The sequence below is a fragment of the Myxine glutinosa genome, chromosome 1 (genome assembly GCF_964187855.1).
Source record: "Myxine glutinosa chromosome 1, kmMyxGlut1.1, whole genome shotgun sequence".
Classification (NCBI taxonomy): domain Eukaryota; kingdom Metazoa; phylum Chordata; class Myxini; order Myxiniformes; family Myxinidae; genus Myxine; species Myxine glutinosa.
In genome coordinates this window covers 125,573,341-125,601,282 of record NC_136261.1, presented here as the reverse complement: position 1 = coordinate 125,601,282, position 27,942 = coordinate 125,573,341, and the positions used below count along the sequence as shown (strand labels likewise).

General features: G+C 41.1%; 1 protein-coding gene across 1 annotated transcript in view; it reads right to left on the bottom strand.

Moving 5' to 3' along the window:
- Positions 1-125: 125 nt before the first annotated feature.
- LOC137428074 (protein mono-ADP-ribosyltransferase PARP12) overlaps positions 126-27,942 on the bottom strand; it is a 1,016,466-nt gene continuing 988,649 nt past the window's right edge. The window contains exons 2-6 of the mRNA XM_078776829.1: positions 25,968-26,067; positions 14,101-14,182; positions 12,559-12,689; positions 6,699-6,850; positions 126-3,413 (exon numbers count right to left, since the gene is read on the bottom strand). Of these exons, the coding sequence (XP_078632955.1) occupies positions 3,145-3,413; positions 6,699-6,850; positions 12,559-12,689; positions 14,101-14,182; positions 25,968-26,065 (732 nt within the window). The 5' untranslated portion in view covers positions 26,066-26,067 and the 3' untranslated portion in view covers positions 126-3,144. The remainder of the gene's footprint in view (positions 3,414-6,698; positions 6,851-12,558; positions 12,690-14,100; positions 14,183-25,967; positions 26,068-27,942) is intronic.

Below are 27,942 nucleotides of genomic sequence, written 5' to 3'. Positions count from 1 at the left end.
TCAAAGCGCGACATGAAAACAAGCAAACTAAAAAGCTTGTAGGATTTCGATGTTAAATTTACAAATTGAAATAGGTCAATAATTACTTATTTTCAGTTGTATTAGTGAACAAAAACCAAACCACATCGAGTAACAAACCTTTATTCTTCCTCTTTACTGCAATTACAACTCCATTCCAACCCATTGAAAAGTTAGTAACGAAATAAAAAACGACATAGAAATACATCAACCATCTTATTCAAGCAAACCAATCCTTCAAAGCAATTGTCTGAGCAATATACCAAGTGCATGAAGAAGCATTTCTGAGGGGATTGTATACATATTACATATACAAAAATGGCAACCTTTTTAAAACCTTGACCCCCAACTCCCAACCCCTCAAAGACACTCCTTCTATGCATCTTTGTACTTGACCCCTTCATTTATGCATTAATCAACATTAATATATTTCAGTGTTAAATCAGAATAAACAACTCCCAATGGAAATTAAATTTTACAACTTCTTTAATCTATGGCGATCCCAAGAGTTTGAGCCCACTACTTTTATGAACAGATTTCTATCAGTTTGTTAAGCAAAATGGCATTCTGATCATTTCCATAAAAAGGATATTGCGTAAAATAGATGGAAATGATCAACAGAAATGAGTCGAAGTATGCGGAAACTGCAAATAACATTTTTATTAAACATTAATTATTTTTCTATTTTTGGCTCACTTTGTAAACCTTTATTATTTTTTATTTTATTTATTTATTATTTGTTTACATTTTGTGATGCGTGTTTAAATACTACACACTCCTTGTTTGATGTCATTTTGGAGTTTTATTTCCATTTTGCAAAACAGCTTTCCTTTCATTATATTTTCAGCTTTGTAATGTTTGGCTGGATCTCATCCTAATGGGAGTAGGAATGGTAAAAGCCACTCACTGAATCACAAAGTCTTGAGACAGCTCAAATCTTATTAACCACAAAGGGGAAAAGTCCTCTTTTTGATGGTCCATAGTTTCTTAAATCCTGGAAAGCCACAAATACATCCTATTTGTTGGTGAGTGAAACGTATCGAATAGTGTGTGTGTGTGCGTGTGTGGCATTGAGCTTTGAGAATGGTGTAAATGACTGCACATACAAGTACATTCTCCTTTGGAGAAAGTCTCCATCACTGAAAATACTTGTCTCTGTGCACGTGTGGAAATTTTTAATTATTTTTGTTTATAATTCATTTTTCTGTTTGGTGAACTCTACTAATTTAATGACATTCCAGTTCAGAAATTGTTTTTCCATCTGGGAATAAATCAAAGCAACTTTTTATTAATTGTCAAGATGGATACTGTCTATAGCCCTTTTTATTAATTTGTGAGTCTGTCTAGCACCATCGAGGACAACTACAATAAACTTTGGAAGGTGACAAGAAGCAAGAAATTTGAAATTGGTTTGGCTTTAAATCAGAGTGGCCTTGTCAAAAAGTATTGTAGAATAACCAACATGCACAAGCAAAAATGAGCAGACAAAACAGCTTCCTTAATGTACCGGCGAAATGATAGTTTGTTCTATTATACAACACCCTGTGAGTGATGCACCAGGATGACAGTTTATAGTCCAGTTGAAAATCAAACAAAGCAAACAGCTCAAAACAACAACTCGATACTATCCCAAAAGAATAATGAAATTACTCTTGCGCAACACCGAAGGCACAGAGTCTCTTAGATCATAAACATAGCTAACAGCAAGGTTGTTTGTTTCTCACCAGATCTAGAAAAATGCATCTAAGGAATGAACCCTTTCTACAAAGATAACACAATAACTAACAGACAAAGAGATCAAGCAGATACATCTGACAGAAAGCACAAATATATCAAGGGGTGTTCAGCCAAAGTGGACAGAAAGAAGGAGGGACTGTTTGACAAATGGGAAAAACGATCTGACTGATTTAACAATTAAACACCAGGCAGTGCTAATGAGGCAAGGTGATCAACCTTATAACTCAATTTCTTTCTTATATAATGTTTTTGAATTCAAACAAAATCTCAAAGCGTTTTACAAAGAATAAAATGAAGAAAGAAGATCAAGAAGCACTCTACCCAATGATGTTACAATATGTGAGAAAACAAATAATAAAAAGGGGGAAAAAAGAAAAGCTAAATGGAAAAAAAGAGCGATAGACTCAACGGTGGAGGGTGGTGGGAATAGCGCCAGTAAAATTAAAACTTACAATTTACAAAAAGCTTTCTGTGAGTTTAAAATAGGCAAGATCATTTAAATTCACAGAACAAGGTTAAAATAAACAGAGTAAAAGGCATGGAGAGGAAAAATAAATCCCCCTCCCCACCCCAAAGGACCACGGGGAATTCGGAATAGAGCCAAAGTAGTGGAGTCAAAGTCGAAACAACTCGTATTTCTGGTGAAGATTAGTGCGGACCCTGCATTGGTGGACAGGTCGAACAACAGATGAAATGAACAGGATATTGCTAGAGGTATGTTAAGCCTATTCAAGGGGGGAAAACGCTGATCTAAATATGTATCCAAAAGCCTATTTGAGTGAAATATGCAACACGATCTTTTAATGCAGTGACCAATTTTAGCATTGCTCCAGAAATGCAGATCTAAGTGCATCAGGAAGCCGGAGGTTGGAGGGCAGGGGAGAGGAGAAGAAAAAAAAACAACTAAGGATTGCAGACAAAGAAAAGAGAAATATCTTTAATTTTGTTTTCACGAATGCTACTAATCACATGCCAGTAGTATTGAACTTAAAAAAGCAATCAGGTGATTTTTTATGCCTAAAACCATTTTCATTTATTTGATTTCTAAAAAATATTCTAAAAACAAAAACAATAACTTTGCTACACCTAAACTAAAAACATGTTTTTTGTTATGGTGAATGTAAAGAAAAAGGGGTAAAATAAACATTTTCAACAAAGATATCGATAAATTTGGAGAAACAAATGGGGAATACACTATTGCACATCTGAATGTTGTCAGACATTAAACCAACAAGTAATGTTGATCTATCTGGAGGGAATCTTTGTCAAAGGGAATATTTTCAGGCTGTGAAACTAGCCTCTTGTAGCATAGAGTTAAGGTTCTCTTAGTCATATTTTACTGAAGGCGGAAAGAAGACAACTTTCTTCTTCATCGAGAAGATCTTAGCTTTAAGTGCTGGTGTATTCAATGACATATTCGGGATACACTTGATCCTTTTCAAAAATAACAAAAATGGTTGGATTTGATTCATTGTCCACACAGCTATCATGCAGATCAATCAAGGATGGAGGTTTTACTGGTGGACGTAGGTAGGCAGATTGACCCCTCACGAATGTGCCAACCAGTACTCGAGCAACAAACATGATGCGAGATTTTCCTTTTGTGTCAAGCCCAGAATACGCCTTTGAGTAGTTGGAATTCTGAGCAAAGTAGCTTCCTAGATGAGGCACAAACAATTGGCCACAATTAATGTGCAACAACATAATCTGAAAACACCCACAGTACACTCAAGCAATTTCTTCCAAAACAGGAGACTACCATGTATGTAATGCCAATGCAATCACCATTTATTGTACCCACCTGTTTGTAGTGTTTCATAGCTAACTGCCGAGTCATACCAAAGAATTGAAAAATGGTACATGCTGCTTCCTTGCTTGATGCTTAGCAAGTAAAAAGGATAGAACATGGAAAAACCCCCATAGTTAGCATCCATGGTGAAGAGGAAATTCCTACTTGATTGCCCAACTGAGTGTGGAGAGAAAAGTGGTCTAAAAGATGACGTCACTGGTACCCAAAGTGCTCTGGGAAGTGACGTCACTTCCCCCAATCTTAGCTGCTATGTTTGTGTGAAAGTCACGTCTGGTGTGGTCTCATTTTTCTCTTTACATGTGTGCATGATTTGTGTCACAGATGCTCCACGAGCCTGAGAGCCTGTACCCAAATTTTTTTTTTTCTATGACTATATTCGCAGGTCTATAAGAGCTCTGCATGGTTGTTGTTGTGGTTCTTGTTGGGGGTCAATATTTGAAATGTGCACCCATTCCTTGGACAGCTGCCGGACCACGTCCACATTTGTCGCTTGAATCCACCCGACATGGCACCCAGACAAAATAATATGGCCGCCATCTTGGTTTTGTGGTGGGCCGAAGACATCAGGCTTATAGGCCTCTGCCGATTATACAATGCCCTGGTTTATTGCATCACATTTCCATTGACTTTATTTGGGTCGAGCGTTACTAATGATGAGGGACCCCAAAAAATGAAATCATATGTCAAATAAAAATTACCAGTAAGGTTTAATCAAGAGGAGCTGAGTGGACAGAGGAATGAATGCATGAATGAATGATCGTTTTAAGGCCATTTTCCCCGCTAGAGCAGGGGTTAGCCTTGCGGGCCCCATGACAATCATGGTTCTCTGTTTGAGGCAATGTTTTTATGGCCGGATGCCCTTCCTGACGCCAACCCTTAGTCGCCTCTTAGGATGCGCAGGGATACGGTGTACCTATTCTAAACCGGGGTCATTCATCCCAGCAAGCTGGTACTCAATTTGCTGACCTCGGAAGGATGACAGGCTGAGTCAACCACCCTGGTGTTAATTCAGCAATCGACCGAGATTCGAACCCAGGATCCTAGGATCGCAAGCCTGCACCCTAACCGCTAAGCCAACACCAGGCTATGAGTGGACAGAGGAGGCGAAAATATATGTATTTTGTGTCACGGGTTGTGACCACAGTGCAGTCATTCGAGTTTTATGATGACCTCATTAAATCACAGTTATAAAACTGGAATGGCACTCAGTAGAGCACTTACTCCAGCCAAGCTGAACAGTTTACGTTTTGGATCTCACTGACAGGCCAGATCTGCATAAATGGACCTTAACCAAAATCTAATTGTCTTGTTCTCGTCACCTAACCAACTCATCCACCAAGTTTAGTCATAACTCGTCCATAACTTTTTCAAATATCATGTTATATATCGCTTTTCTTCCGATCTCTCAATTGGTGAAGAATCACTTGATCTTAATCACCTACCCAATAAATCTTATCACCTTCTCCCCCGCACCGAGGTCAACTGTTGTGTTTGTCTGAAGTAAAGTTCTGTGTTGTTTGGTGCCTGTCACCATGTTTGTGTGTGTGTGTTGGTTGTTTGTTTATGTTGTCCATATGTGGGTTCCAGAAGGTGGAATGGAGCCCTACCAGGTCTCAAAGTATCCACCTCTATTTGTGTGTGTGCGTGTATATAATATGTACAGGGTGTCCGAAAACTCTGGAATCATGGCAAAATTTTATTTTCAAAGAATATGCTCAACATGCTTCCCATCGACCTCCAGGCACCTTTGCAGACAAAGTACCATGTTTATCTGTATTCGAAGGAGCATAGGAGGATCACCATCTTGACAGGTACAGTAATTTGCTCTTGCAGATGCTTCAGGGTTTGGATTTTGTCAGAATAAACTTTTTCCTTGAGGTCGCCCCAGAAAGAAAAACTGAGAGGATTCAGGTCAGGAGATCTCGGAGCCCATTCAATTGATCCTCTCATTCCTATCCATCGGTTAGGAAACATGTTGTTCAACCAGTTACAAACTGGTAGTACGTAATGGGGAAGCGCCAGATTTCCCCAATGATTCCAGACTTTTCGGACACCCTGTATAATATTGTGTGTGTGTGTGTGTGTGTGTGTGTGTGTGTGTGTGTGTGTGTGTGTGTGTGTGTGTGTGTGTGTGTAAATGTGTAATATGTCACGTATAAGATGTATGTACACAACATGTCACGTATAATATGTGTGCATACAATATATCAGTATAATATGTCACGTATAATACGTGTATATAATATACAGTATAAAGTCACGTATAACGTGTGTATATAATATACAGTACAACGTCACTTATAATATGTGTATACATCACAATCGTGCATGTGTATGTGTAAATCACGATTCATGTATCTGTGTGCGGTCATCATCGCTACTCACCGGTCATCATCTCCACTCGCGAGTCTCTAAGACTAAACAGAGCCTTCCCTGGGCCTAAAGCATCCATCTTTACTACAGCAAGGAACCACAACTCATAGACCAAGCCGTCTCCTTATTCATGCTCTACCTAACGGAGCCTTCCCCGGTACTGAAGCTGCGCTTGCTCTTTTTCCTGATCGTTAAGCTTTTGCGTCAAAGGGGTTTCTGGTCCAGCCAGAGTAGACATTGCTGTTGGCAGCTTCGAAGATTAACAAGATTTAGAGCACTGTATGAAGCTTGTCAAGAAATTAAACTGAAATCACGAATCCTCTGAAATCTGAAATCCTGAAATCGCACAATGGATAAATGCTCAGTCAATGCCCCACGACCTGGATACACAATAATGCCGCATTAAATGATGCACCAGTAAACAATACTTTTGACCTTTTACCATACACCATTTTGTAAACCATTATTAGAATGTTTACTCCACAATTAAATAAACCCCGTTAGTTTACCACCATGGTTATCTCAGAGGTACAATGCTACCTCTGAGATAACCCTGGTAAATGAGCCAGGTTAAGATATCCCAGGGTATCGGTCCTAAAACTTTCTTTCCCCAGGGGAAGAAAGGTGTATTGTGAAAGCTCCGGATTTGCGGACATAGCGATGGAGTATAATCGGATTTACCTCCTTTTGGGACACCCTGTACTTGTTGGAGAAAAGGAACGGGGTAGAAAAAGAATCGGCATGAATTATTCAGGCTTACCTTTGCCATAAAGAGTGCCATTACGGCCACAGATACGCCAATCAAAGTTCTGCTGGGAAATTGCTGGCACGAGTTCAGGGTTTGTGCCGTGGAAAAGTTGGAGTTCCATGACCTCCTTGCCACCATTACGTCGAATCATTCGCTCACGTTTGCTGAAACCACAGAGCATGCCGCCAACAGTAAAACATTTTTCCACTGCTGCAGTCAACCTTTCTCACAAATATCTGGAGACTGCTAACCAAAATAAGAAAATTGTTTTATAGGCAAGTCAATCCTGACACAATCATACCAAATTAAGCCTACCTGACCAAAAATATCCTGATTCTGCCATCATCCTACAAGGGAAGGGTCTTGTCTCACAAGACAGACTCATGAGTATCAGGAATGTGATAGATAGCAGAAGTAGCATTTGGAGTCCTCAAAAATATTGCCAATCGATCATATGAACTATTGTGGCTACCAGTGAAACAGGGCAACAAAAACCTACTAATTTTACATAAACTGCCTTTAATTACACAGACAAATCACAATTGCTCCATGGGAAACATCTAGAAATAAGTTCGGAATAAAGGCAAAAGCACAAAACACTCTCGGTGGGCAACCTTAATGTCCACAACCAATAATGGCTTGGAAGTACAACCACTGATCAAGCTAACCATATCCTGATTCTAATGGCTTCCAGACCATCATAAGAATGAAATGACATGAGAATCAATAAATCGTTAATGAAAATGAAATCGATTGCTTGACCTCCAACGTGCGGGTGGCAAAACCTGTGTCAATGATAACATTGGAAATGTGCCCATTGCACAGCATTTGTGTGAAGACATGTTTACCTGCATGTCGTAGCAAGCCAAACAGGGCTACACAAATAAGACAATTGTCTTTAGCATATGACGTGGCACAATTTCTCTATAAGCTGGATCTTCAGCGTCAGGTGATAGACACTAAGAATGTCCCTATCTGCAGACTAAAAAGGGGCATTCATCAACTTCTGTGGACCATACACAGCAACTGAACTCTACACCATGACAATGAGTAACCTCAACAAAAAAGAAATAATTCCCATCACCATCAGGCTTTGATTTGATGAGAACTGCAGGAAGGAATGCCACAAATAACACTGAACAGTCAATAATGAGGAACCAACTCAATGAGACTGCAACACAGGACAACTGCAATACTAATTATCAAAAGCAGGATGCGAACAAGACAGCAAAGTGATCCCACAGCTAAAAGATTGGAGAGATCTGTAGCCATTCCACTTCAATTCAGAAGCGGTAGTGAATTGTTTTAAAACTATTAATACTCGTAGAATGTCAAAACTCAATGAACATCCCTATAATGGTGCCATGACATCAGAATGGAATTGCAAATATTAAAGCTTCAGCATTTTTAGTTAAAAAAAAAAATTAAATTAAAAAAAAGGATGAGATGATCATCCAACTCGACTCACTCAAGTATCCCACCATGACAGATGGCAATATATGACCAATTTGGTTCACCTCACATGTTGGAAAGAATCACCTGACTGCATTAGGTACAATAAAGGCCATGAGTCTGAACCATTGAGCACAGGCTCAAGTGAGCAAAGTCTATGAACACCATGGCCACAAAAGCAGGACAGTGGCAGAGGTCATTGCAAGATGCAGCTTACCTATTCATCTTTCAAGACCTCACTATCATTGATCACGGCTTAGATCAAAAGTGAGATGGAATACTCTTCGAATTGATAAGACAGGAGCATTTGCACCATCAGTAAAGAAGTTTGAATCCATCCAGGACAGAGGTGTTCACTTAACTGTCTAACTAGCATTTTACATCCTCCTCCAGTCCCAGTTTCCCCAAAGTTCTGCACCTTTGATGTACTTTCTACATAAGACATTGCAGCAACTCACATGCTCTACTGAACACCGATCAGCACCATAACATGTCATTTGATTGTCAAGAACATCGTTATGCTCTGAACTCCACTCTCTTCAATATATTCTTCATTTTACACAACACCCTGAACTGGAAACACTGTATATTGATGTTCCTTCATCAGAGCTGAATCCAAATCTTCAAATTCCTTACCAAGTATGACCATGGGCAAATCGTTACCATAAACATTTGCAGCAGCTTAAAGAGAAGGCCCACAACCATTTTTAGAGAGCAATTTGGAAACTGGTAATTAGTCCCCTACCGGTGTACACCGGAGGGGACTACAGGTTTGCACTCCGTCCCTCCGTCTGTCAGTCAGTCAGTCAGTCAGTCAGTCAGTCAGTCTGTCAGTCTGTCAGTCTGTCCGTCTGTCCGTCTGTCAGTCCGTCTGTCAGTCCGTCACGCAAAGAACAGTTTTCCGGACTTTTTTTCCCTAAACTCTTAATGCTAATGATTTCAAACTTGGTGCATGGTTTCCTCATGATAAGATACAGATCAAGTTCGAACTTCACGACGTTTCATTCATTTTTGACAAAGTTATGGCACTTTGAACTTTGGTAATTTCCCCAACAGTTTTCCGGACGACAGACTGCCGGTAGGGGACATGTATTGCAGCGCAATACTCAAAATGCTTGTTATATTACAGAACTAGGACACTCGGTAGAGCGCATACCTCCGCCAGGCTGAACAGTTTGTTTTGTATCCCACTGATCGGCCGGATCTGGATTCGGACGTGAACCCAAATCTACTCGGCTTGTTCTTGTCATCAAACCAACTCATCCACCAAGTTTAGTCATAACCCGTCCATAACTTTTTTAAATATGTTATATATCGTTTTTGCCCGATCTCTCAATGGTGAAGAATCACTTAAAGGTTAAATAATTTTCGTATCCGCATCCACATTCAGATCATCACCAAAATCCAATCGATTTTTCCTTGTCACACACACAACCTATCCACTAAGTTTCGTCAAAATCCGTCCATAACCTTTTGAGATATCGTGCTATGTGCCGGTTTTAGCCCTATCACTGAATGGTGACGAATCACTTAAAAATTAAATAACTCTCACATCCGAATACATATTCAGATCTTCACCAAAATGGAATCGATTAGTCCTTGTCACACACACAACCTGTCCACAAAGTTTCGTACACATCCATCCACAACGTTTTGAGATATCGTGCTATTTATCGTTTTGGCCCTATCTCCCAATGTTGAAGAATCACTTTTAAAATTCTAGTAGCTGAATCTGGATCTTCACCAAAATCTAATAATTTCGTCCTTGTCATATAAACTACCTCTCTGCCAAATTTCGTACGAATCCATCCACAACTTTTTGAGATATCTTGTTCACAAACAGACAAACAGACAAATGAAAAATCGGTCAGAGACCGAGGACTTGCCGGAATGTACTTTTTATCGGCCATTTAGAACAAATATGGCGGCCGAACCACGTGACCGATGATATCATCATTAACATATTTTATTCCCCATGGAGAGTTCTTTACAATGAGCCATGTCTCAATTTTTTCTATTCAGCACTTTCGGAGATATGGAGGTGCAAAGTTTTTCGGTTTTTCCAAGATGGCGGCCGACCACGTGACATATGACGTCATCATTAACATATTTTATTCCCCATGGAGAGTTCTTACCAATGAGCCATGTCTCAATTTTTTCTGTTCAGCACTTCCGGAGATATGGAGGTGCAAAGTTTTTCGGTTTTTCCAAGATGGCGGCCGACCACGTGACATATGACGTCATCATTAACATATTTTATTCGCCATGGAGAGTTCTTTACAATGAGCCATGTCTCAATTTTTTCTGTTCAGCACTTTTGGAGATATCGTGGTGCAAAGTTTTGCCGTTTTTCCAAGATGGCGGCCGACCACGTGACTGATGACGTCATCATTAACATATTTTATTCCCCATGGAGAGTTCTTTACAATGAGCCATGTCTCAATTTTTTCTGTTCAGCACTTTCGGAGATATGGAGGTGCAAAGTTTTTCGGTTTTTCCAAGATGGCGGCCGAACCACGTGACTGATGACTTCATCAGTAACATATTTTATTCCCCATGGAGAGTTATTTACAATGAGCCATGTCTCAATTTTTTCTGTTCAGCACTTTCGGAGATATGGAGGTGTAAAGTTTTTCGGTTTTTCCAAGATGGCGGCCGAATCACGTCACCGATGACGTCATCATTTGGGCACAGTATATTAGAGGGCAAGACCAATATGTGTGCCAAGTTTGGCGATTCTACGTGCAACGGTGTAGACGTAGTGCTGCAAACAGACAAACAGACAAACAGACAAACAGACAAACAGACAAATGAAAAATCGGTCAGAGACCGAGGACTTGCCGGAATGTACTCTTTTATCGGCCATTTAAGACAAATATGGCGTCCGAACCACGTGATAGATGACGTCATCATTAACATATATTATTCCCCATGGAGAGTTCTTCACAAAGAGCCATGTCTCAACTTTTTCTATTCAGCACTTTTGGAGATATGGAGGTGCTACGTTTTTCGGTTTTTCCAAGATGGCAGCCGAACCACGTGACCTATGATGTCATCATTAACATATTTTATTCCCCATGGAGAGTTCTTTACAATGAGCCATGTCTCAATTTTTTCTATTCAGCACTTTCAGAGATATGGAGGTGCACAATTTTTCGGTTTTTCCAAGATGGCGGCCGAACCACGTGACATATGACGTCATCATTAACATATTTTATTCCCCATTGAGAGTTCTTTACAATGAGCCATGTCTCAATTTTTTCCATTCTGCACTTTTGGAGATATAGTGGTGCAAAGTTTTCCCATTTTTCCAAGATGGCGGCCGAACCACGTGACCGATGGCGTCATCATTAACATATTTTATTCCCCATGGAGAGTTCTTTACAATGAGCCATGTCTCAATTTTTTCTGTTCAGCACTTTTGGAGATTTTGTGGTGCAAAGTTTTGCCGTTTTTCCAAGATGGCGGCCGACCACGTGACTGATGACGTCATCATTAACATATTTTATTCCCCATGGAGAGTTCTTTACAATGAGCCATGTCTCAATTATTCTGTTCAGCACTTTTGGAGATATAGTGGTGCAAAGTTTTGCCGTTTTTCCAAGATGGCGGCCGACCACGTGACATATGATGTCATCATTAACATATTTTATTCCCCATGGAGAGTTCTTTCCAATGAGCCATGTCTCAATTTTTTCTGTTCAGCACTTTTGGAGATATAGTGGCGCAACGATTTGCCGTTTTTCCAAGATGGCGACCGAACCACGTGACTGATGACGTCATCATTTACATATTTTATTCCCCATGGAGAGTTCTTTACAATGAGCCATGTCTCAATTTTTTCTGTTCAGCACTTTTGGAGATATAGTGGTGCAAATTTTTGCCGTTTTTCCAAGATGGCGGCCGACCACGTGACATATGACGTCATCATTAACATATTTTATTCCCCATGGAGAGTTCTTTACAATGAGCCATGTCTCAATTTTTTCTGTTCAGTACTTTCGGAGATATAGAGGTGCAAATTTATTCGGTTTTTCCAAGATGGCGGCCGAACCACGTCACTGATGACGTCATCATTGAGGCACAGTATATTAGAGGGCAAGACCATTATGTGTGCAAAGTTTGGCGATTCTCCGTGCAACGGTGTAGACGCAGTGCTGCAAACAGACAAACAGACAGACAAACAGACAGACAAACAGACAGACAGACAAACAAACGAACAGATCAACATACTTGCCGGAAAATTTTTCCGGCAAGTAACAAACAGACAGGAGTGAAAACATAACCTCCATCCACCTTCAGTGGTGGAGGTAATAAATTCTAAAGCGTTCTGCTCATCCAAGTACAAGTTCAAATAATTATGATGTACTTCAACCTTTGTTAGAAATGTGAATAGCAAGTGTAATAGAAAATTCCTTGCCTCCTGTAAATGTCCCACAGTTCAATGTTCTGATTCCGCATAACCTTGCTAATCTTGTCGTTTGGAAGAGTCTTGTGAAAAAGCGACGCGACTTTCTTGAACTCTTCCAAGTCTCCAGACACTTGAACAAGCTTCATAAGACAACAAAAGAGGGACAGATGAATTTAAGATAATTCACCAAATGTTTAAAATGATAGTTTTAATGGCTTCAGGATGTATGTTAACAGAACGCATGAGATATAGGATAATAATCAGGTTTATCGTAGGATTCTTCTTCTAAATTCTTTCTGACTTGGTATTAATAATAATACAGTTACAATTTTTACAGCGTAGGGCAATGCCATCTACAACAGTGTTTGTCTGTCTGTATGTCCCCACAAACGTACACCAATCAGAGCCGAGGATGTAATCACATGACAGGGGGACAGCATTTAGTAACCATTATAGTTGCATAATTTACTAAAAGGAAAAATAATAACTTTCTGTGGAATATTTTGGAGTCCCAGTCGGGTGTCATAAGGTAGGTAGGAAGTTCCAGAAATTCCTCAATAAAATTATGATTTTAAAATGTGATCGACGTGGACCTTGCTCCCGAATCTGAAAGTGAACAGATGATTATGGTTCACTGGTTTGATATCTCAATCTTTCAATTCTCTCAATTTCAAAAGATCTCTTTCAAAGATCTCTCAATACAGTCTTTATTTAACATTATAGTTTGATACATTAATACCATAGTAGTAATTTGTGATTGGAATGATGAATGATGCTGTTTGGAATGAAAATATAGAGAACGTGCTGTGTCATGTCTGACGTTCGACTGAAGGTGGCACAGGAATGTGGAATTTATTGGTTCATCATTTACCATTCACCGTTTTTTTGACCAATTCATTCACAAACTGGCTGTCCAAGCCTGAAGTCCAAAAAATTTAATACTTCAATTATTTGCTAAATGGTAACTAGTATCCCCATCCAGGTCATACTATCCTCTTCAACGAAAGTATCAACCAAGCCCGGCTATGCCGTTGTTGGACTATTCGTCTTGTTTTCAACAGATTTACATATCTTCCATGCTCTATACAGATTTGTCAGCTCCACCAACACAGTTGCTTGGCTAGGGTTACAATCCTGGACAGGTCACCACTCCACCGCAAGATACTGACCAAGTCTGAAAGAATTTGTAATCTGGCTAGGGTGCCAGAGATAACTCACCTACTCTTTGCGGAGGACAGTGAGGGAAATTTAACGTCAGTGAGGGACAGTGAGGGAAAAAACTCTGTGTCCCATCTGCAAGATGTTCAAAAGTTCAAGATGTTGCAAAAATAAAAAGTGCAACAGCATCATTTATATAAATCTAAAATAGATTGACATATTTTATATTTGACTTACTAACTAATTAGATATACTTATGTAGTGATAAAAAAACCTTGCAGTTTCTTAAACTATTGTATTTCGCTCATAATAACTTTTTCAATGCTTCTTGTAGAACATAAATGTACTATGTTCGCAAAACAAGTACAGGTATTGCTGAAAACTTGGCCCTACTGTGTCAGATCCACTTGTTTGGACCCAATGACTTGGAGTGCTGACTCCGGGGCTCGCGCCATTTTCTTTCTTCTCTTTGGTTCTGCAAAGTAAGAGCATAAAAGGGGACACAGCAAGTAGGTTTGATAATTATGTGGTGGGAAGAGGTTGAGGATATCCCCATATCTACGAGATGAATAGCCTTTGTTAAGATGAACAGCTTTTCAGTTGGATTTTGATGTATAGTAATTTGCAGTTGAGAATATCAAAATAATTCATATAGAGTTATTAAACCTGCATTCATTCAAATACTCAGTGTTTCAGTTAGTAACACAGAGTGAAAAATGAAACCTCAAGAGTAAAACCTCTCAGTCCACCTCCCCCACAAAAAAACACAAGGCAGGGAGTGGGCCTAAGTCAGACAACTATTGACAAAACTGTGCTGCAAAGAAGGTCGTGATGATTAGACAGTTATATATATATATATTAAACCTAAACTGCCATTTCATGGAATCCTATAACAGCCTCGTCAACAAAAAGAAAAGGGAGGAGCAAGAAAGGGGGGTGGGGAGGGGGAGCAAGGAAGTGGGTCAGGAGAGCGAGGAAGAGGGAGAGAGAAAGAAGGGGAAGAGAGGAAGAGAGAGGTGGGGTGAGGTGAAAGAGAGAAAAGAGTGGGAGACATAAAGGGGTGGGAGAGAGAGTGAGAGAGAGAAGGGAAGGAGATAGAAAGAGCGGGGCTGGGGGGGAGGGGAGAGAAGGGGAGATAGGGAGAGAGGAGACAGAGGAGAGGGAGAGAGGAGGGGGAGAGGAGGGGGAGAGGAGAGAGAGAGAGAGAGAGAGAGAGAGAGAGAGGAGGGAGGAGAGGATTAGGAGGTGAGAATGAGGAGGGGGTAGGAATAGAGACAGAGAGGAGGGAGCGAGGAGGGTTGGGGGAGTTTCATTTAGATAGCGACGGCAGTGGTCATAACACACAAACGACACGGATGGACACTTCTCCTTTCACCAAGTATCATTTGCCCAACACTTGCTTTTTGGTCAACAGTTTAGTTTCTAATTCATCAATCACTTCCGCTTCCGGTTCTCCAGGTGAGGTTGTGTGTCGTCAAAGCTCGTCCATGTCAATTAAGTTGTTTTTTTCTCAAAGTTAAGTATTATATTTTGCTGTGCATGCATTTACTGTGTTTCTGGTTCGATCGTGTTTTGCATTTCAAGCAAAATTGTGTATTAGTCAGTCAGTTTGGTCGTACGTGTTTGGGGCCTGGTTAGCCTCAAGGCCTGCCCAGTCACATCGCATGGTATTTTGTTATGCACGTTTGATCTCTCTCTGGATTACCTTTTTTATTTTTTTTCCACCCCCTACTTTCCCCCTAACCTCTTACCCTTTGTTTGATGTCTTAAATACAAAAAAAAAAGAGATAAAAAAAAAAAAATTACTTCATTCCTGAAATTCCTCGTCCTGTCAATTTGTTTTATACCATGTACCATTGTACCCCTTCCCCCTCTACCCTGCACCAGCTCTCTCCCTTCCACAGGTCTCCCAATGTCCCTGTTCTCTCTACTGTTGTGCTTGTGTTGCTTCCCTATCTCTCCCCATCTTGTCTCCCACTCTTTATTATATGTTTTATGTGTCCGTTGATGTTTTTTTGTGTTTGACGTGCTAATGTGTGTTTAATGTGCTAGCTCTTACATGAGCCTCGATCTTGTATACAAAAATTTAAAAAAAAAAAAAAAAAAATAATAATTCCATTTTCAAAAAAATTCTGTATTATCTTCCCAACAATGCTCTGACTGTGGTGTGGGCCTCTAAAATGTAATATAATAGAAAAAAATAAAAACAGCCTGATAAATTCCAATAATTAGACTACAAGCCATTTCACTCAACACATCTATGTTGCTTCTCCACAAAAACATTTTTGGGAGCATTCAACGCAGAAACGTATAAAAAAAAACAAAAGCATTACACCGAGAGGATAGAGAGCCAATCAATATTGGATACCAGGTGAAATGAGACGTTATTGTTTCTTTTTCTAAACTTTCTTCATGAGCAGTCACTGTAGTAAATAAAAAGCAATGTGAAGGTTCAAAAATAGGCCGGTCCTACTGAAGCATGAACTAAAAGCTACAGTCGTGGCCAAAAAAATTGGCACGCTTGAAGTTTTTTCAATTTCAAATTTTCAAAACAACAATTTTCTCTAAAAATAAGTTGAAATTGACAAAAGTATTTGGTCTCCACAATTCCTTATTTCACTGTTAATATTACAGAACCCTTGTCTTTGATCCAGAACTTAATATATCCTTTTAAATCAGAAAATAAAAAGAAATGGCAGTGACAAAATTATTGACACCCCAGACTTAATATTTGGCAGCAAAGCTTTTGGACAAAATAACTGCAGTCAAGCGCTTCCTGAGCCATGAATGAGCTTCCTTCACCTCTCTACTGGCAGTTTCACCCACTATTCTTGTGCAAACTCCTCCAGTTCTCCCAGATTTGAAGGGTTCCTTCTCCCAACTGCTGTTTTCAGATCTCCCCACATGTGTTCAATGGGATTTAGATGTGGACTCATTGCTGGCCACTTCAGAACACCCAGCGGTTTGTCTTGAACCATTCCTGGGTGCATTTTGAAGTGTGTTTGGGGTCAATGTCCTGCTGCAAGACCTATGACCTTCGATGGAGACCCAGATTTCTGACATTGGGTTGAACATTGCGCTCCAAAATGCCTTGGTAATCTCCTGATTTCATGATGCCATGCACACATTCAAAGCACCCAGTGCCAGAGGCAGCACAGCAACCCCAAAACATCACTGAACCTCCTCCATGTTTGACTGTAGGGAAGGTGTTATTTTCTTTGAAGGCTTCATTTTGTTTTGTGCAAACATGGAGATGATGTGCCTTTCCAAAAAGCTATAATTTGGTCTCACCTGTCCACAGGACATTCTCCCAGAAGGACTTTGGCTTGTTCTGGTGTGTTTTGGCAAACTCAAGTCAGGCTTTGTTATATCTCTCTCAGCAGTGGGGTCCTCCTGGGTCTCCTACCATAGAACCCCCTTTAATTGAGTTGGTGATGGATGGTGCTTGAATCTGTTTGGCAGTTGATTGAGGTGCTTTCTCCACCATTCGAACAATCCTTCACTTTGATCAAGTTTTCTCTTGCGACCACGTCCAGGAAGGTTGGCTACAGTTCCATGGGCCTTAACCTTCCTGATAACATTGCGTATGGTGGACACAGGCTCTTCAATGTCTCTGGAGATGGATTTGTAGCCTTGAGATTGTCCATGCTTGGCTACAATCTCATGTCTGACCTCCTCAGACAATTCTCTGGTTTTCTTTCTTTTCTCCATGCTCATTGCAGTACACACAGTGACACAAAACAGCAGAATCACTCCTTTTCTCTCTTCAAACTGGTTGAATGAGTGAGTTTTATTTTGCAGGCACCTGCAACTCACCACAGGTGAGCCTTTCCAAAGTAAAGGAGAATCACCTGCTTGAAATCTAATGATTTCTAACAACTTCTAAAATGTGCCAATAATATTGTCCGGGCCATTTTCGGATTTCTGTGTGGAATAAGCTAAGATTTTATAATTTTGTCATCTTTTTTTGTTTTGTTCCACTGCAAACCAAAGATATACATGGGTGGATACCAAAATATTTTTTAATTTCAACAATTTTCTGGAAGAAACGGTGCATTATTTGAAAAAAGTGCAAGGGTGCCAATATGTTTGGCCACAACTGTACGTAGTTATTAGTTCAACGATCTTTACGAAATGGTGCAACAAATCATCAATTCCATGTACAGCTGGACCCTGACATTAGCAGTCCCAACATTTTCGAACCCCTCGTATTCGTGGTTTATAACATGTGACCTGCTTCTACATTAGCGGCTGTGCTTCGCGTATTCACGGTTTTTGCGGACGCAAAAAACATCTTCCACCAGCCATGCATAAAGCAGCTGTACGTACGCAAAAAACACATTTTCCAAGAGCTGCGCGCATGATCTGCTTTTCCATTCATGGCCCTGTGCTTCGCGTTTTCAAAATGCATATCTTCCACCAGCGACTGCATGACAATTCTAAAAGAATCTTTCACCACCCATGCAAGCCATGTGTCACCAGCTTGGTAAACCATTTGACACGAGCCACGCGCATAACTGTTCTTAAGCATCTTCCACGTGTTGTGCTTAAAGCAGCTGTACGTACGCAAAAAACATCCCCCACCACTGACATCCCCCAAAAACAATGGGAACACGACCCACCCATCTTCCATCTGCTCAAAAACTTATGTGCAACATGTCCTGGTTAAATTCCTTCTTCTTTTCCCGCTGCCTTGACCTAATGTGATTACTCACGCTCGTGAACTTTTACGCACATTGTTCGATCATGGGTCTGTAGAAGTTAAATTTCAACACTTATATTTAGACACACCCACACATACACCAAATTTCTAAATATGCCTACATAGCAACACCACGTGCCACGTTGCGATTTTGAAAATTTCCGCTTACGTGACTAAAATCATGTATATATTTTATGCTTGCGTGATTATACATACACACAAACACATAGAAGGTGAAATATGTGTGTTCCGATAAAAACACAGTGTGCCAATTATTCTCCATGTTCTGATACAACTGGAATTTGTGTGGAATCACCATAATCCTAGCCCTAAGGCTGGGAATGAGTAGGAGTAGTTGGTCACATCCGAGCCCTGCGAGGTTTTTGGCCTTGACTGTCAAATCTTATTTTATTTTGTTTAACCTTATCACGCACCTGTAACTGCACCATTGTTACCTCCGCCACCAAAGGTGCATATATATATATATATATATATATATATATATATATATATATATACTGTATATATATATATATATATATATATATACTGTATATATATATATATATATATATATATATATATATATATATATATATATATATATATATATATATACATACAGTGTATATATATATATATATATATATTGTTGTGGATTTGAGAATATTGTAAATATCACCCTCTGTAAGTGTAATGAATTCTTGTAAATATCTCCGTTTTGTGTGTAAAGGTCAAAGGTCGTCCTCTTAGTTAGTCCATATACATGCACGTAGCAAATCATATACCCTTCTAAATAGTTATTTCCTTATTATGTGTATTAGTTTGTCCCTGGTGTTGGGCTAGCGGCTAGGGTGCCGGCTTAGGATCCTAGGATCCTGGGTTCGAATCCCGGTCAATCGCTGAATTAACGCCAGGGGGGTTGACTCAGCCTGTCATCCTTCCGAGGTCGGCAAATTGAGTACCAGTTCGCTGGTAATTCCCTGCTTGTCGTTAAAGGCGGCAAAAAGGGTTGGCATCAGGAAGGGCATCCGGCCGTAAAACATTGCTTCAAAAAGGGGACCGAAAAACAACAACAACCACGGTTCCCGAAAAAGGCCAACCCCCGCTTGCGGGGGAAAATGGCCTCTAAAGGTGTTTTTTTAATTTTTTTTTATGTGTATTAGTTTAAGGCTGTGTTTCCCATTAATTGACTCTGCATTGCACTGAATTCAAATAAGATAGATCCCCTTTCAATTCCCCATTTGTCCGCAATTGCCGCCATTCACCATGTGCTCCAGCTCGGAGAAGAAAGGCGTGGCCCCCACCTCATCATGAAGGGTGGAGCCCCGAACGACCAACCAAGGCTCAGGGGTATGGCTTGAGAGGGTGTGGCCTATATAACCCGTTGCCGGGAGCCCCCACGGGAGATGAGTGAGGGAGCCCCACGAGCAGTTCTGCAGAGGGAGTTCTGAAGTGAGAGTTCTGTGGAGGGAGGTGCTTGAAGGTTCATGAGAGTTGGACAGAGAAGGTACAAGGTCGGTGAGAAGGCACGAACGAGAGGCGTGATCCAGCAAGACTGAAAGAGAGAGACGTGAGGGGGTGCCTGTATTGTGACAATAGGCCGAGACCCTCTAGGCCCTATTGCCGGTCGGTGAGACGCGAAGCGGAGCTGTGTTTGCCGGGTTTTCGCCTCGACCCAAAAGCGTGGATCGGAGCGCGCGCTTGGAGCCGGACCTCGACGCCACCATCTACCTGGACCCTCCTCTGCCGTCCCAAACCATTCCTGCCATTCCATCCTTTTGTGTACGTGAGTTTGTTTTGTGTGTCTCGTCCCTGGGTATAAGTAAGACTGAATAGGTAAGTTAATATTGCACTGTGTCCTTCTGGTCCTTCCATCCTTCTGTAAATTATTTTCATATCTTTCCTCCTCCTTGGTTCCTTTTGACTTGTACATAATTAGTAGTAATAAATCCTGTTATTTCCTACCTTCGTTCTTCTTCTTCATGCTCGTCCAGTCGTCCTTGTCTTTTCCCAATTGAATACCTGTGGCACGATTTGGCCAACGTTTCGGAATTGGGTTAGTAAATGCTAATGACTCGAACTTCGGGTTGCTAAAAACCGCTCGGCAACTAGACCATCTAAAACCGGGGTTCGAGCGGGAGTCCCTCCCCTGCTTCGCGGTCAGGAGTGGCACTCAGGTCCTTGGGACTTTTTGTCGACCAAATACCCTGGCTGCTCCCGACCGGAAGGAGCGTTGGGACCTCCAGGACTCCCGTCGGTCAGTCGCGGACAAGGGGATTAATCCCCCCTTCTTAAGGGGAAAAAGGCCGACGTAGAGATCCGTAACAATATATATATATATATATATATATATATATATATATATATATATTCTCTGCAGCATACGCTGGATCAGCCCATCGCTGCGTCCTTGGACGACTCCTCAGCACCATACCGACACACACCACTGTGTGTGCTACGGAATGAGGTGTTTTTACGTTTTTTACGGCGGCCAGAGTGCAAATCCTGCCACCAACCTCCTTGAGAGAGGACCCAGTACCCTGGTACTCATTTCGCCGACCTCAGAAGGATGACAGGCTGAGTCAACCCCACCTGGTATTAATTCAACAGCTGAACGGGATTCAAACTCAGGACCTTAGGATCCCAAGCCCGCCGCCCGAACCATTAGGCCAACAACCAAAGGTGGTCTAATTCAAACCTAGTACAGGTATGTATAATGTTGTAAAGATTAACTTATTAGATTCTGTAGTCAAAGGTCAAATCTACAATATGTCTATAACTTGAGTACAGCTGAAGTGATCTAATTCAAACGTGGTACAGGTATGTATAATATTGTAAATATTAAGTGATTAGATTTTGGGGTTAAAGGTCAAAGGTCAAATCTGTAATAGGTTTATAACTTGTTTACTTTTGTGTATAATAGGACATGAGCTGGGGCACTTAGAGAGATTTTGCTTGCGCTGTTGTTGTGTGCTTCTCTCTCTCCATACAAGTATGAATAAATGATTCAACTCTGTTATATTTGAGACCTGATTTAAAGTTGAATTTTCTTCCACAGGTCCTAAGCGTATGAGTAGTGCAGGAGATGTGTCTGCTCCCAAGAGGCAGAAAAAAGTCATGAGCCTGAGCCAGAAAATGGAGATGTTGGACTGACTATCAAGAGGTGAGAGTGCAGCATGTGTGGGCAGGCATTGTGACGTCAATGAGGACTGTGTGCTACATAAAGAAGAACGAGGAGGCAAATCACAGAAGTGTTGCGGCGAGCACAATGCCCAGCTCCAATATGGTTACCAAAGTCAGGGACGTCCACATTGAGGCAATGTAGAAGGCATTAAATGTGTGGTTAAAGGGCAATGCCCAGAGGAAAATGCCTTTAAACAGACCTCTGATTCATAAAAAGGCAAACCAAATTCATGATTGTCTGACTGGTGCGGGTGGCCCTGCAAACATGAGCGATGCGGGTAAGATTGGCCTCAGTTACTTCCGAGCTAGCAGGGGATGGTTTGTTTCACCACTTCAAGGAGCGGTACGGTCTCAAAAATGTAAAGGTCACAGGTGAGCGTGCCTCAGTGGACCACGAGTCAGCTCCAAGTTTCCCTACTTAACTCGTGTAGCTCTTTGAGAACAAGTGGTATGTACTGGAGCAGGTCTTCGATGCAGACAAGACCGGCCTGTTTTGGAAAAATATGCCAACACAAACTTTTATATCGAAGCGTGAGGGGACAGCATCAGGTTCAAGGCCACAAAGGACGGGGTATCTCTTCTTTGCGCAAACGCCAAAGGGGACTGCATGGTCAAACCCATGAGGCTGTACCGTGCCCTGAACCCACGTGCTCTCAAGGGCAAAAACAAGCACACTCTGCTTGTATTTTGGAGAGCCAGCAAAAGACATGGGTAACAGCTGCCATCTTCATGGATTGGTTCCACAACTGTTTAATCCCTCAAGTGGAGAGGTGCTTGGCAGAAACGAACCTCTCCTTCAAGGTCCGACTGCTGGTGGACAATGCTCCTGGCCACCCCGATGGGCTGAAGGTGGCCCATTCAAATGTCGAGGTCATATTCCTGCCACCCAACACCACCTCTCTGATCCAACCACTCGACCAAGGGGCCATTTCAATGTTTAAAACGTATTATACCTCCCACAGCCAGCTTCCATCACATCTTGGATGCTATTGAGTCTGACTCTGACATGACCGTCGGGAAATTAAGGAAGGACTTTAATACAGCCCACTGCATCAGCACCATCAAAGACTCACTGGACGATATCAAAGACTCCACCATCAATTGTGCTTGCTGGCACAAACTAAGGCCACAGGTTCATAAAAAAAAACTTAATAGGTTTCACAGGTTTCAAAAAAGTCAAAAAAGACTTCACAGGTTTTCCTGACATCGTGGAAGGGAGGTGGACAATTGCCGGGTTGGGGAGTGGAAGGCATCAATGACATGGAAAATGAGTAATTGGAGGATCTCATTGCCTTGCATGGTGAGGAGCTGACTGAGGAGGTGTTAGAGGCCATCATTAAAGGTTCCGAGGAGGAGGAGGACAGTGAAGAGGAGAAGAGGTGGCGAGGCCTAACTTTACTGTCAAGTTCCTCGCTGTGGTGCTGCAGGATATGAGGACAGTCGCTGATAGATTACAAGATGCCGACCCATCGATGGAGTGGTACCGCCTGTTAAAGAGTGGGTTTGATGATGTTCTGCTGCCATACAAAGAGCTGCACAGAAACGTGCAGCAATCGGTAATGCAGCTTGCGATCACCCATTTTTTTTGCCCCGGGCCCTCCATCTCAACGCCTTCAGCGCCCTCGCTTGCATCACTTTCGGTGCACGACTCATCAGCGACCTCACCTGCGCCTTCATCAGCCACCTAACCTGCATCGTCTTCAGCAACCTCACCTACATTCCTTTCGGTACCCAACTCATCAGCATCCTAACCTGCATCCACTTCAAAGGAGTTCAACGAGTTTAGTGGATTTTAAATCATCATCATGATTGATCATCATCATAATCATCAAAAGTTACTTCGTACTGTTGGAAAGAGTCTTGCTGTTGTTGTTGTTATTTTACTTGTACAGTGCATTCAGAAAGTATTCATTCCCCTTCACTTTTTTCACATTTTGTTATGTTGCAGCCTCATGCTGAAATCGTTTAAATTCATTTTTTCCCTCATCAATCTACACTCAATACCCCATAATGACAAAGAGGAAACAGGATTTTAGAAAGTTTTGCAAATTTATTTTTTAAAAAAAACTGAAATATCACATTGACATAAGTATTCAGACCCTTTGGTATGACACTTGAAATTTAGCTCAGGTGCCTCCCATTTCTCTTGATCATCTTTGAGATGTTTCTACACCTTGATTGGAGTCCACCTGTGGTAAATTCAATTGATTGGACATGATTTGGAAAGGCACACACCTGTCTATACAAGGTCTCACAGCTGACAATGCATATCAGAGAAAAAACCCAAGCCATGAGGTCGAAGGAACTGCCTGCAGAGCTCAGAGACAGGATTGTGTCGAGGCACAGATCTGGGGAAGCCTACAAAAAAAAACTGCTGCATTGAAGGTTCCCAAGAGCACAGTGGCCTCCATAATTCTTAAATGGAAGAAGTTTGGAACAACCAGGACTCTTCCTAGAACTGGCCACCCGGCCAAACTGAGCAATCGGGGGAGAAGGGCCTTGGAAATAGAGGTGACCAAGAACCCGATGGTCACTCTGGCTGAGCTCCAGAGATCCTGTGTGGAGGTGGGAGAAACCTCCAGAAGGACAACCATCACGGCAACACTCCACCGATCTGGGCTTTATGGCAGAGTGGCCAGATGGAAGCCTCTCCTCAGTGAAAGACACATGAAAGCCAGCTTGGAGTTTACAAATAAATAGCACCACAAAGCGGGCATAACCCCTCAGCCCATGCATGGTGGAAACCAATTTCAAGATGGCTGCCGTGGTGGCCATATTGAAAATCGCAGCGCGCCCATTTTCGAAAGACACCTTCCTCTACTCAACCCCAACACACACTGCAAACATGGATTTAATTGGACAAGCCGTTCTGCTTGAAATTGACGGAAACCAATTTCAAGATGGCTACCGTGGCGGCCATATTGAAAATCGCAGCGTGCCCATTTTCGAAAGGAACCTTCCTCGACTCAACCCCAACACACACTCCGAAAATGGATTTAATCGGACAGGCCGTTCTGCTCAAAATTGACGGAAACCAATTTCAAGATGGCTACAGGTTGAAAATCGCAGCGCGCCCATTTTCGAAAGGAACCTTCCTCTACTCAACCCCAACACACACTGCAAAAATGGAATTAATCAGAAAAGCCGCTCTGTTCGAAATTGGCGGAAACCAAAAGTTGACGGACCCCCGGATGGCTGCCGTGGCGGCCATATTGAAAATCGCAGCGCGCCCATTTTCGAAAGGAACCTTCCTCGACTCAACCCCAACACACACTGCAAAAATGGATTTAATCGGACAAGCCGTTCTCCTTGAAATTGACGGAAACCAAAACTTGACGGACGCCCGGACGACAAGACCCCTTCGCCCAATTTGGGCTGAGGGGTGAAAAGCACCTAAAGGACTCTGAGACTGTGAGAAACAAGATTCTGTGGGCTTTCATGTGTCTTTCACTGAGGAGAGGCTTCCGTCTGGCCACTCCGCCATAAAGCCCAGATCGGTGGAGTGTTGCAGTGATGGTTGAAAACGATTTCAGCATAAGGCTGCAACATAACAAAATGTGAAAAAAGTGAAGGGGTTTGAATACTTTCTGAATGCAATGTAAACACTTTGAATGAAACTAATCATGTGCATTCGTTTTCGTAATATTTTAAAAATTCCTCCCTATGAATCATGAAGCAGGAACCTACCCCCTTTTTACCTGCACCACCAAAAGTGGATGAAGGTTATGTTTTCACCACTGTCTGTTTGTTTGTCTGTCTGTTTGTGAAAAGGATATCTCAAAAAGTTGTGGAAGGATTCGGATGAAACTTGGTGGATGAGTTGGGTGTGTGACAAGGAAGAATCCATTCAATTTTGATGAAGATCTGAATTTGGATGCAGATACGAATTTTTTTTAATTTTGAAAGTGATTCTTCACCATTGAGTGATAGGGTCAAAAACAATATATAAGCATGATATTTCAAAAAGTTATTGACGACTTATGACAAAACATGGTGGATGAGTCGGGTAAGTGACAAGAACAAGCCAATTAGAGCTTTTGATTCATGTGCAAATCCAGATCTGACATGTACGAATCATGTAGGAATTGATTCATGTACGAATCCAGAAGATGTAAGCTGTTCAGCCTGGCTGAGGTATTCTATCTACCAAATGCCGTTCTAGTTCCCATTGATACAATGCCCTGACATTTGCAGTGTTGACATTCGCGTTTCCAACACTTGCAGCATTTTTCATGAATCATGAACTGCAGGGAACCCATCCCCCTTTTATCATCGAAACAATGCCACGACATTCACGGCATTTTCCAGGAACGCATCCCCGTGAATGTTGGGGTCCGGCTGTACTAAAGTGTGAGTAGGGCAGAATGCATACCGGCATTTGAGAATGTCATCCTTTTTCTGAGCAGAAACAAACTGTGGACGTCTTCGCACATCTCGTTTCGTCTTGGTCGTCTCATTTTGTTGCACCATTTCTGAAAGCAATTATGTTATTACTGGTAATGATCCACATGGTAAATAACAAGAAGCGTTTTTGTAAAGATTCACCTTTCGTTTCCCCCAAAAAACCAGAAGAACAAAAATATTAATACAGGTAGATGCCCAAATAAAGCTTAGCAGGTTAGCAGTGGTGAAAAATACATGCATGAGGGGAAAAAGGAAGTATAAAAATAGAGAAAAAAACAGGAATAAATAGAGCTACATGAGTTATATCGCAAACCAAAACCCAAAAACCCTGAACAACAAAATACCACCCACTGGGCAAATAATAGTAGATAAAAAACATATCCTCCAGCACGCGACATTGCCGGGGAGCCTTCGGCGCCCGGCAATGCCACCGTGCAGCACATAGAGATGGAATTGGGAGTAAAAAAAAAAAAAAAAAAAATAAAAAAAAAAATTGGGAGTGTTGTACAATAATTGATTAATTGATAAATTGTGCAATTAAAATTATTAAATAATAATAATCATAAAAATTATTCATCTCTTAATCAATTGGCTAACAGCACACCTAAACCATCACTGTTTCATCTGAATCTGTTCTGTAAGTTTTTGAAAATTAAATAATTAATTGAAACATTAAAATAATTAATCCAAAAATTAAATCATTAATTGATCAATTGATGAATCAATAAATCAAAAATACACTTTTGTGTCGTCTCATTTGGTTTTGAGACATTTGTCGTCCGGGGGTCCGTCAACTTTTGGTTTCCGTCAATTTCGAGCAGAACGGCTTTTCTGATTAATTCCATTCCAAATATAGCCAATTAACATGGCCACTGTCATGTCCAAATATCAGTTTCCTAACTCAAAAGATGCTTGAGATATTGCCCATATGAGAAAGAAAATAAATCAATAATAATTATGTAATTAATAAATTAATTGATGAATCCAATTTTTTTTTTTCCTTAAGCACTTGTTGTTCACTTATTGTGCACAAATTTCAGCTTCCCAGCTCAAAGGATGGCTGAGATATTGCCTGGACAAACAAACAAAAACAAGAAACCAAACAAATGAAAAATCGGTCAGAGACCGAGGACTTGCCAGAATGTACTTTTTTTTTTAAATCGGCCATTTTGGACAAATATGGCGACCGAACCACGTGACCGATGACGTCATCATTATTTGTTTTCAAAACTAATTTATTCCTAGATTATGCTCAAGAAATTTCATCTTGATCGGATGAAGTTTTGTACTTGTCAAATTATGACGTCATAATGGAGGCACCTATGAGATCATCATTAACATATTTTATTCCCCATGGAGAGTTCTTTACAATGAGCCATGTCTCAATTTTTTCTATTCAGCACTTTCGGAGATATAGAGGTGCAAATGTTTCGGTTTTTCCAAGATGGCGGCCGAACCACGAGACCAATGACGTCATCATTATTTGTTTTCTAAACTAATTTATTCCTAGATTATGCTCAAGAAATTTCATCTTGATCGGACGAAGTTTTGTACCTGTCGAATGACGTCATAATGGAGGCACCTATGACATCAACATTAACATATTTTATTCCCCATGGAGAGTTCTTTACAATGAGCCATGTTTCAATTTTTTCTATTCAGCACTTTGAGATTTTGAGGTGCAAAGTTTTTCGGTTTTTCCAAGATGGCGGCCAAACCACATGACTGATGACGTCATCATCATTATTTTTTCTCCACCAGTTTATGCCGACATGGCGCTCAAGAAATTGCATCTTGATTGGATGAAGTTTTGTACTTGTCGCATTATCGAATTATGACGTCATAATGGAGGCCTTGGGCCGAGAAAGTTAAAAATTGGGCACATTCTATTCCAGGTCAAGACAAATATGTGTGTAAAGTATGGCGATTCTATGCGCAACAAT